At 34.0% G+C, this 12,463-nt stretch overlaps 1 protein-coding gene across 2 annotated transcripts in view; it reads left to right on the top strand.

Moving 5' to 3' along the window:
* The window catches only part of LOC126892384 (rho guanine nucleotide exchange factor 39), a 49,162-nt gene that overhangs the window by 16,791 nt on the left and 19,908 nt on the right, over positions 1-12,463 (top strand). For both annotated transcript variants that reach the window (XM_050661902.1, XM_050661903.1), the window contains exon 3: positions 3,192-3,378. In XM_050661902.1, coding sequence (XP_050517859.1) covers positions 3,192-3,378 — 187 coding nt within the window. The remainder of the gene's footprint in view (positions 1-3,191; positions 3,379-12,463) is intronic.

Raw genomic sequence — 12,463 nt, 5'->3', positions numbered from 1 at the left:
GGAGGTATTTAAGAAAAACTAATTACATGGCGCCATCTTCAAAGAGCTCTAGCTCCCTTAGGAAGCATTTTCGGACTAGGTGAATTAGGTTAAATTGTCATAAAATTATCTGAGGAATCTCCTGTCTTCGTTTGTCGGTAGAGTTACTGGACACCCTGTATATTCAAGTATTTGTAAAAAAAGTCGAAATATTCAAAATTGCCGTCGTGGCACTCCTTCAAGCGCAGGTCCGTTTTTTTTTTAGGTGCCCAAACGGTGTACATGAAATCTCACGTCTGGGTGATCTGAAACAAAAAACAAAATATGGTTATCATCTACATAGTATTGACTCTCGTGTGACGGAGGATTTTGTCGATTAAAAATTTTGACGCCGAAAAAAAAATTCTTGAAATTTTTTTCTATTTTTTGCCCAAATTTTATTTATTATTGTATATAACAATTAAACAAAAAACGATATCAAAAAAATTCTCCGTCAGACGAGAGTCAATACAATGTAGATGATAACCATATTTTGTTTTTTGTTTCAGATCACCCAGACGTGAGATTTCATGTACACCGTTTGGGCACCTAAAAAAACGGACCTGCGCTTGAAGAAGTGCCACGACGGCAATTTTGAATATTTCGACTTGAATTTTTTTTTACAAATACTTGAATATATAATAAAGACGGCGGTTTAAATTAATTTAATGTACGAGTCATATTTTGTTAAAAAAAATCCGGAAAATCGGCCTGTTTTTTCCCTTGTCACAGTAGACTTCCCCTTAAGCTACTAACAAATTTTCAGCCTGCTATTAATCAACTTTTTTTTCATACGCGGGATCCAGACCTATTACTTAATAGTAATAAGCTGCATAATAATCTTGAACTTCGTAATATGTTGTGTTATGCAGTATGTGTTTGATATATTCTAATTTTGAGTGACGACATCATTTTTTTTATCAGTGCTGTTCACTCTTACACATAGTAAAGCTGAGACACTAGTCCTCCCCTATTGTGCCTATACCCCCACTTAGTTTCATGTTAGTTTCTCGATACAATGTGCTAGTTCTATGTGCCAATGTGCTAGTTCTTGATACAATGTTCCACTTATTTTCATGTTAGTTTCTAGATACAATGTGCTAGAAAGATATAGCATCAAATCAGTCCAAGAGATCTTGTTGTCAGGAAGTGCGGAAAGTACACTCCGTAGATGTTAATTATACAGGTTGTCGCAAAAGTAGCGGAACAGTCGAATATTTTGCAAAATAAACATCGGATCGAAAAAGTGAAAAATACGTGTTCAATAATTTTCAAAAATCTATCCAATGACACCAAACACGATTCCCAGTACACCTCCTGGAGGATGGGTTGGGGGTGACTTTAAAATAATAAATGGAAGCAACTTTTATTAAATACATTTTTTCGGATTCTGGATAGATGGCGCCATAATCAGAAAAACGATTTATTATTATGTAAATTATAGAAACGGTCTAATATCTTGAAAAATACACTTCCAAATGAAAAACCAAAAAATATATATTTAATATTTTTTAAAAACCTATCGAATGATACCAAACACGACCCCTCCACTCCACACCCTGGAGGTGGGATGGGGGTAACTCTAAAATCTTAAATAGGAACCCCCATTTTTTATTGCAGATTTGCATTCGTCATGAAAAATTAAGAAACATTTATTAGAGTTGTTGATAGATGGCGCTATAATTGGAAAAATACGGTTTATTAGCGCCATCTATCAACAATTCTAAAAAAGGTTTCGAATAGATGTTACTTATTCTTTCACGAGGCATCCAAAACTGCAATAAAAACGGGGGTTCCTATTTAAGATTTTAGAGATACCCCACCGCACCTTCAAGGTGTGTAGTGGAGGGGTCGAGTTTGGTGTCATTCGATAGGTTTTTGAAAAATATTAAACACATATTTTTTGGTTTCTCATTTGGAGGTGTATTTCTCGGGATATTAGAACGTTTCTATAATTTACCCATGGTTTCATGATAAATCGTTTTTTCCGATTATGGCGCCATCTGTCCACAATTCGAAAAAATGTCTCGAATAAAAGTTGCTTACTTTTAGGTAAAAAATGAAAATCTGCAATAAAAACTGAGGGTTTCCATTTAAGAATTGAAAGTTAAGATTTAAAAGATCGTGTTTGGTGTCTTTGGATAGATTTTTGAACGCGTATTTTTCAGTTTTTCGATCAGTTGTTTATTTCGCGAAATATTCGACCGTTTCGGTACTTTTGGGACACCCTATATATAAGTATTATATATAGCACACCCTATGCTATTCGCGGTGTGCAAGTACTTGGAAGGCATACGAGAAACGATCGTGCGCGAACAGCGGAGAAATATTGCAACTTAAATAATTCATATTGTCAATTGAAATTGTCAAATTGACGTACATTTCATACCTACTGTCGTTGAAGAAGAAAAATTGTATATTGCTCCACAATATTGATATGATATGCAATTATTGTAAAGGTAAATTTAATTAATTGTATTTTGCTTGCAGTACTGCATTTTAATAACTAATTTTATTTACTACATACAATTGTTTACATTTTAATAACATAACCTGAATCTTATTTTTTCTTCTTATTATTTTTTTGGACTATGGCCTTGACAAATATTCAGTAACCAGGAATAATATAATTGGCCAATATAATTAAAAGTGCGAATAAAGTTGCAGAGCGTAGAAACCAGGTGTCGCTTTGCAGAACTTGCACGGTCCCACAGTGATGAGTGTGCGTAAAAATAACGCAAAAGATGGAAAACGTATTAAGTTGTGAGATAAAAAGAAATGAATCGTGCTTAAACTTTACGGTCTTAAAATTTCCGACTTTGAAGAAACTAAACCATCAGTTCTTAACCTTTGGTACATATACCACTGGTGGTACATATTATTTGCGGTGGTACACAAAACGCAAAAACACAAAAAACAGCCATAATAAACACTGCATAGAATAACACAGAAAAAATGAAGTAGTATGTGTTTTACATTACAATTTCAGTAAATGAATATAAAACTAAAATATGGGAGCATTGTCCAAATGCATTTATTCGATAATTAGATTATCTTGCTATATACTTAGGAATTTCAGTTAGGTGGGACCAAAAATAATAAAAATAATTTTGTGGTTTATGACTCAAAAAGATTGAGAACAACTGATCTAAACTATTAATATTTTTTTTTAGAATGCAAGATCACTTAACCCCAACTTTGCAAAATTTGTGCAAAATCAGGAGACCCGACCAGAAGTCCAGAATAAACTATCTGCTCTTCTAATCACACCTATCCAAAGGGTTCCGAGGTACAAGTTACTACTCACACAATTACTAAACCTAACAAAACCGACTGAAGACGATTATGTGAGTCTTAAGGGTAAGCAGAATTTGTTTTTTTTTAATATTCATTTTTGAATTGAATTGAATTGTTTTGAAATATAATTGCTAATGCGAACTTTGTGTACGTCCCATCAAAAAAACTTTTAATCCAATTAACAAAGGGCTCACCAATGCCAGATGCATGAAGTTAGTGAACCAACAGGTTATGATTAACCCTGTCGAAGGCCTTTGAGAAATCAGTATAAATGCTGTCGACCTGAATCTTAATCTCAAATGCACGCAACAAGTATTGTTGGCAATCGACAAGGTTTGTTACTGTTTACTTTTCGTTAGAAAATCCGTGTTGTTCATCAATAATAATTATATTTCTACAAGCCCAGATAAGATTTATCGATACCAATGTATCAAGAAGTTTTGGGGTTGCTGATTGAATAGTTATACCTCTATAATTATTAACACACTTACGATTGCCAGATTTATAAGGAGGTGTGAGAAAACTATTTTTCCAATAATGTTGGAAAATGGAAATACAGATGATGACAATGATGAATTGAAAATTTGTTATAAACGTTTACAAAGGGAAAAAATACAGTTCTTAATAAGTGCTGCAGGTATACATTAGGCCCTGAAGAATATGTAGTTTTTAAACTCATAATCCCCTCAAATACATCAGTCACACTAAATATCAGACTTTGGATATCCACAGTGTCTGATTCAAAATTAGGTAAATTATACTCACAATCATTATATTATGTACCTGAAAAATAAGTGGCAAATATATTGACTATTTCCTCACCACACTGAGGTATTACATTCCCGTCTTCATTAGATATTACATTAGGATACGCACTAGACCCACATATAGCACTAACATGTCTCTAAAAAGAGCAGGAAGTACTCGTAAGATTTGCTTAAATGTTCTCTAAATAGTTTTTATAGCATACTGCTTGTAATGATTTACATCTTTCCCTTAACACTGAAAATTCCTCATATGAGTTGCCTGGTGCTTTAAAATTCCTGTTAGCTATTTTTTTCTGTATGTCTGTCTGTATTTTTGTCTGTAATTCTCGGGAAAACCAAACTGGAAAGTTCAATGATTTAAACCGTTTGATAGGAACAAACATATTAATGGCGTCATATAAAATATGTTAAAAATTTTCTATGCAGCAATTAATATCTGGTTCATCCAATACCTCGTTTCAAGGAATTGAGGCTAAATATTCGTTTAAAACAGGGGTGGGCAAAGTGCGGCCCGCGAGCCGCATGCGGCCCTTTAGACATTTTTTACTAAAGTAAAAAACTTGTTTATTTTCAATTTTAGCGAAAAATGTCATTCTTGATAAAAAGTTTTGCTTCTTTTAAAACCCCATAAAACGAAGCAACATTCAAGTTTTTCAAAACCTGCTAAATTTTGTTACTAATTTTATGTAAATCCCTATAAGTTTTTGCACCAAGTTCGAAATCATAACAATAATCAAGTGTTGCTAAGCTACAATGCAGCTTAGTAGCTGTCAACTCCGATAAATAATTTGCGAATTGTCATTCTTTTTCGATAAAGGAATGTTAAGCATCCAACAAAGAATTTATCTTGTAAATATTGAAGATTTGAGACAAGCAGTCATTAATGCCGTCAGAGGAATCACCCCAGACATGCTAATAAACGGTTATAAAAAATTATAGGGTGGAGAGATGTTTTGAAGTTGGTGGAGGCTACGTGGAATAGTTGTTGTTTTATTTACTGTTAGTTTTCCAATTTTTCTTTATTATTGTTTTGTTATTGATATTAAGATTTACTGTTTTCTTTTTATAGGGTTTTAGCAATTCGCAAAATATTTATCGGATTTGACAGTTACTAAGTTACATTGTAGCTTAGCAACACTAGATTATGTATTGTTACGATTTCGAACTTAGTGCAAAAATTTATAGGTATTTACATAAAAGTGGCTACAAAATTAAGCAGGTTTTGAAAAACTTTAATTTTATTGGGTTTTAGAACAAGCAAAACTTTTTATCAAGAATGACATTTTTCGCTAAAATTGAAAATAAAAAAGTTTTTCCTCTTAGGCACCCCAACCGTGGACACACTGTATAGAGACTGCAGCTATTAATTAACACTTTCGCAGCGGGTGATTTTTGCGAAAATTTTCCCGTAACTACCTAGTAAGTAGTGTAACAATTGACGGAACACCAAATTGACGAGGAGCAAATATTGTAATGTTGAGAAAACTTGATTGCGTTTATGAACAATTTCCAGAACATGATTTATTACTTTTTCATTGCATAATCCATCAGCAGGTATTGTTCAAAAATGTTTTGCAAGTAGACAACGTCATTTTAATTACAACTAATATTGTTAATTTTATTCGTTCAAGAGGATTAAATCATCGTGCATTCATAGCATATTTGGAAGAGTTAGAGACAAAACATACTGATGTCTTATAGATACCACAGTCACATTAAGTATAGAAAAGGTTCTTAAAAGGTGCTGTGAGTTAGGGGAGGAAATTGTTATATTTTTAGATATGAAAACATGCGACAAATTTGCTAAATTTATAAGTTTTGAACGCAAAATGAAACTTTTAAAATGAAACTCGAACTATTCAAAACTATTCATTGATCATATGAAAAAGAAAGAATTAGTTCAATAATTTCCCTCATTAAAATCATTAAATAATATACCAGAAAAAAGTTTAAAATTTATAAAGAAAAGTTTTGTAATTTGCTGACAGAATTTGAAAATCGTTTCAAAGATTTTGAGGATATATACTTAATTTTCCTTATCACTTCTAAGAAATCATATTTTAGTTCAAATTGATTCGGTACCAGTCTACATTGAACTAGAAATTATAGATTAATTTGTATATTTTTGCAGTACAAGCCATTAAGCCAAATTTCGGACCAATGCTGCACGATACGGGTACCACCACGGCACCCGTTTCGTGTTATTTTGTTGTTAAACGGTACTAGCAGTCGGATTTGTTTTAGTTCATTCAGATAAAGTCACATTCTTAATATCCCCACCTTCGACTCGCTTTGCAGCAGCTTGAGCGTAGTGAGAAACATTCAGCAGTTGTTCCCTTCTCATTTGTAAATTATTCCGCGATTCAAAAATATTTTCCGGTGTGCATCAGTTTACGATTTGACAGACAAAAAAGTTCCAGTTTTTGTCAAAACTGCTTTCCACACTAAAACCAATTCAACTAAAAATCTAACTGAAAAGCTACTTGACAGATCCACCTGAAATTTGTCATATATTTTCTTTAGACATTTCGTGAGGTAAAATATGTTGATTTGCACACTTTTTTACAAAAAAAAAATATTTTGGCTTCTGAGTGATATCAAAAACTCAAAACTCGTCATAAAAAAAACACCAATAATAATTTTCTGTGAATAAAATTCACAAAAATATGCTTAAAATGTTGACTTCAAACCATAGCCCCCCTAAACAAAATTAATAAAAAGTTGAAAATTCGAACATGTTAAGGTAACAAATATTGCGGCCCTCGGTAATAGACCAAAAACATTTTGTGGCCCTTAATAAAAAAGTTTGCCCATTCCTGGTTTAAAACATGATAATTACATTTTTTCAAATTATGATAGAAGACATCATAGTTAAGAAACAAATTTAAATTAGCTGCAGGTAACAATATAATATGAGCTGAATGATGTTGCGAGGTATTCAATAGAATATAAGTAGAAATCGACACTACTGCATCCCTCTGCATACAGAAGACTAGATCTAAAAATGTATTATTAAGGTTAGTCAAAGTACAGTATGCGGCAAAATAAACAGTACTGAAACATGACACCGAAACCACAGAAAGACAAGTTCAACCCAATAAACACGCTAGTTAGGAAAATTAAGGGAAGTGAATGCCTATAAATTATTATTTATGTCTTTTATGTAATCTGAGTTTATCTTTTTTTTCTCTTTTGGTTGATTTTTCATTCAAAGTTCCCCCCTAAGGCAAATTTCCCCTCCCAAGGAGAATTTCTAGATCCGCCACTGCCTCTTGCACGAAAAAATCTTTTATCGCCAACCGTCACTAAAGTCATTTATTATTGTACTCATTTGCCCTCATTTTCGCAGTAAAGTAACACTTTATTGTACTGAAAGAAGAATTTTACTTTACCTGCCGCGATTAATCGAGATTGAATGTAAGTGGTCGATGGCAGTAATCGATTATTTATTTGAGTTAACTTACAATTTATTTACTTTAATTATTAAAAATATTGTACAAAATTTACGACATTGTTAATTAAATTTGTATCAAAAAGTGAACTTCTGTAGTATTTTGTAATTATATTCATATAAAATAAATCAAAACTTTACACCAATTTAGTAATTATTTAATATTGATAAATATCGATCAAAAATCGAAAGCGGCCATCATGCAAAACTCATCTGTCATCACCCTGTCCCAGGTATCTTACACTGCTGCCAAAACTATATTAAATCAGTAAATGTGAACATAAAGGAACAAAATAGTAATAAATTATATACCAAATATCCAAAATTTATTAAATATAACTACTAGATTTTTCCACAATCTCGAAAGTTAACAAAATGAATAGTATGTGACTCTATGACAAAAGTTATAGTTTAACAGAATCTACAATATAAAACAGTCCTGTTATATGTTACAAAGTTGAATACCTCCTACTTACATATAGGGTACGGTACCCCGTCAAAATAGCCCCGTCGAAAAAGCTCCGACAAAATATCCCCGACATAATATCAAAATAGCTCCGACAAAACAGCCTGCAGACAAAATAGCCGCGAAATATAGCTCACCCACAAAATAGCCCCGACAAAATAGTCCCGACAAAAGAGCTCCCTTCAGAATTCATCATGATATAATCCCTTAAAAATACATTTTTTCGGAAATGGTAATTATCCTTTATTCAGATGTTTATCTTAATAATATATGAGCACTACAGGCCTAGCAGGCCCATGGCTTGGTGTACTATTCTCTTCCATTCTCGCTTATCGTTAGCTTTCCTTTTCCAGTTGGTTATGTTAAGTCTTGTCATGTCTTCTTTGACCTCATTGCTCCATCTTGACTTCGGTCTTCCCCTTCTCCTTCTTCCTACCAACGCACTAGATATTATCATTTTTGGAAATCTAGCTGCACTCATTCTCTGGATGGGACCCAGCCATCTAATTCTTTGAGCTCTTGTTACTGCTAGTATATTAGGTTCTTGATAAAGCTCTGATAGCTCCTTGTTTGTTCTTCGCATCCATTGACCGTTTACGTTCTTCCCACCAAAGATTTTACGCAGCACTTTTCGCTCCCAAACTAATAGCATTGCTTGCTGTTGCTGTTTATCTTAACCACATTAGATAAAAATAGTCTTCAGAGAACTCGAACCATGTCTTCTGTTTCGTTTAATGTGTTCTGGTTTTCGATTAAATTCAATGTTCAAGCCAGCTCCCGCCAGCCATCTGCCTATTGGAAGTTTAAACATTTAATTTAAGCGAAAATCAATGTTTATTTGTGCTATAAACATTTTTGTCTGATTTCTGAGAGCAGCAGAATGTATTTTGAATTAAATAAATTACATACACTCTTCTTATTTTTGTCAATTAATTCAAATTAAAAATAAGTTTTTGAACACCTTGTATAAATAATTATGTAAATGTTTATACTACTGAATAGAGAATTAAATATCCTTTCAAATGAGCTAGCACACGACCCCTATTCTCATTTAAAAAATCATCAATTACGTCATCACGCCCAGATGAATGACGTCACTAGTATTACGTATACAGGGTGTTTCATTAATAATTGTCCATATAGTAACTGGAGAAACCTTAGTACAAAATACAAAGATTTAACCTAAAACACTTAAATAAAATGTGGTTCCTTACTGAGTTAAAGGGTGTTTTATCTAAAAATTTAAAAATTATTTTTGCTCAGCATTTTTAAACTATTCGACGTATCCTTTTCATGCTTGGCAGAAAGTGCGACTACTATACACCCTACTAAATTATGATAAACACACGTTTCTAGCTGCTACCAGAGGCGTACGACAGGGGATAGTGAATGGTTGACCCTTCTCAAATTCTACGCCACTGGTGGAATTACTATTTTATTGCCAGTTTTAGATTCTGCAATACTTTCTACGTAAATAATATACTCCTCATTGGTAACGATAAGGTCATTAGTTTTCGAGATATTTCAAGTTAAATATGAAACAGCACAGTTATTTTGATTAATTTATGAGATGATTCATATGATTAAAATTTAAAAATTATTTGTACCCAGTACTTTAAAACTATTTGGCGTATCCTTATCATACTTGGCAGAAAGTGTAGGTACTGTACACCCTACTAAAGTAAGGTAAATAAACGTTTCTGGCTACTACCAGAGGCGTACGACAGGGGATAGTGGCTGATTGACCCTTCCCAAATGCTACGCCACTGACGAATTTGCTATTTTAGTGTAATTTTTTGATTTTTCAATACTTTTTATGTAAATAATATACTCTTCAGTCGTAACGATAAAATGATTAGTTTTCGAGATATTTGAAATTAAAAATGAAGCGACACAATACATTAATCGAAATAACCGTGTCGTTTCATTTTTAACTTCAAAGATCTCGAAAACTAATGACTTTATCGTTACGAAAGAAGAGTATATTATTTTCATAGAAAGTATTGGAGAATCCAAAAATTGAACTAAAATAGCAATTCCGCCAGTGGCGTAGAATTTGGAAAGGGTCAACCATTCACTTTCCCCCGTCGTACGCCACTGGTAATAGACAGAAACGTTTGTTTAACATAATTTAGTAGTTTGTACAGTACCTATACTTCCTGCCAAGTATAAAAAGTGTACGTCGAACTGTTCTCAAATGCTGAGCAAGAATATTTTTTAAATTTTTAGATACTTACTTTCCGTGTCCGGAACACCAACAACTTTAAATTCTGTATTTCCAATGGTTGGCCACATAGATGGCCCTGTCATTTGCTATAATTAAGTCTTGTTCTGTGCAGGTCTCTCTCATCTCTGTGCATGATAGTAGATGCCGGCTGGTCTGAACCGCGCCACAGTCGCAGGTATCGTCCTCCTGGTATCCCCATTTTTTCAGGTTACTAGCACAACGTGAAACGCCGGTTCTTAGTCTGTTTAGCGCTTTCCAAGTCGGATACGGTAAATTGTGTCCAGCAGCCATTTCCTCCGAGGGAGGAAAATGTGTCGCAGTAGTTGACGCTTGCCATAGGTGTATTCGGCGCGTCTCTGGCGCTTCGGGGATGGATCTTGATGTTTTCAGGAAGCTTTTCCGAGATCTTAGTCTGCTTGGCTGAGTTTGGTGGTCATATAAGGGGTGTCTTCGGTCCGTCTCCTGCTTTTTCCGTTCTACCTCTGACGTGACCTTTCTCCTGATTGGTGGTGGAGCAATTCCAGCAATGGGGTATACCTCTTCGATAGGTGTCGGTTTCAGGCAACCCGATATTATACGGACCGTTTCATTTAGAGCCACGTCGACGTTCTTTGCGTGAGCAGAGTTTGCCCATACTGGTGCTCCAAACTCCGCGGCCGAAAAACATAATGCCAAGGCAGAAGTGCGGAGAGTGTGTGGTTGTGCTCCCCATTTTGTATTAGTTAGCTTGCGGATGATATTATTTCTGGCACTTACTTTCTTCTTAACATCTTGACAGTGGTATCGGTAAGACAGAGTTCTATCCAGACGGACGCCAAGGTATTTTGGCGTCTTGTTGTGTTCCAGCATCTGACCACGCCATTCCACCTCCAGCGACCTTCGGGCATGCTTGTTTCTCAGGTGGAAAGCACATACCTGGGTTTTTGTGGGATTGGGTTTCAGATGGTTTTTATCATAGTATAGAGCTAAGTCTCCCAGGGCATCTGTCAAAAACACCGGTGCACCAACACCGTTCAACACCGGTGCACCAACAACACAGATGCAATCAAAATCAAAAAAAAAATCAAAATCAAATTTTTAGATAATACACCCTGTAGCTCAGTAAGGAACCACATTTTAATTAAGTGTTTTAGGTTAAATCTTCGTATTTTGTGCTAAGGTTTTTCCAGTTACTATATGGACAATTATTAATGAAACACCCTGTATACCAAATTATAGTAATTTAAAAATAAACATCGACCTATTTCAGGATGTTTCCTTAACGTCGCAGGTTTATGAAATAACGAATTTATTCCTTTCATTTGCACCATACTGTATGTCTGAATTGTCGATATGAATGAGTTAGAATAAATTAAATTATTAGAAGAATTTTTTACCAAGCACCAGCATTTTTGTTTAATTTATTAATATTTTGTATTTTGACAACGACGTCCGAAGTTGAAGTCGAAACGTTAATAAAATAATTTTTTAAGTTAAATTGTGGCTTATTTCCCTATTAGAATAGCAATTTAAAATAAATGGTACTCCATTAAAAGGTAAAACTTTTTATTGGGGGTGTTTTCGCCGGTGCTGATTTAGCCGGGGCTGTCTTGAGCGGGGCTATTTTGTGTACGATCTATTTTGTCGGGGCTATTTTGTTTACGGGCTATTTTGTCGAGGCTATTTTGTATCCGGGCTATTTTGACGGGGCTTTTTTGACGGGGCTGTTTTGACCGGGCCATTTTGACGGGTCACGATAGGGTACAACTCACATGAGACTACCTTTACCAAACGATCATAGTACTCTTGCTACGTACAACTAAATTAAAAACCGACAAATATGAATAATAATATAAATAAGCAGGCACAAGCCTGACTAAGGGAAATACAATAAAATGAATTAAGCAAAGTTAACGTTAAAGGAATTGAAGCGAAGAAATATAATATACAAACGACTTAAATTGACCGAACAGATAAAGAAAAGCAAATGAACCACAAAATATCTGGGAATCAAGCAATTAATATTACAAAATAACTCATACAGAAGTAAAAAACTTCAACTTGTATTCTGGTATAAAATCGTTTATTTAAAAACTATCTAAAAAGTCATCCAAATGGATTGCAAAACGTTTTCGTTCTAATTCAGAACATCTTCAGTGCCTAGAATGAAGTATTTCCACATTAGACTAAAGAAAAAGGTTAAAATTTTGACTGTTAGAATGAAAAAACTTGTGGGAATACTTTTGTGGAAATACTAC

The sequence above is a fragment of the Diabrotica virgifera genome, chromosome 9 (genome assembly GCF_917563875.1).
Source record: "Diabrotica virgifera virgifera chromosome 9, PGI_DIABVI_V3a".
Taxonomy (NCBI): Eukaryota; Metazoa; Arthropoda; class Insecta; order Coleoptera; family Chrysomelidae; genus Diabrotica; species Diabrotica virgifera.
The sequence above is the reverse complement of the archived record's forward strand: the minus strand, read 5'-3'. Positions and strand labels throughout refer to the sequence as shown.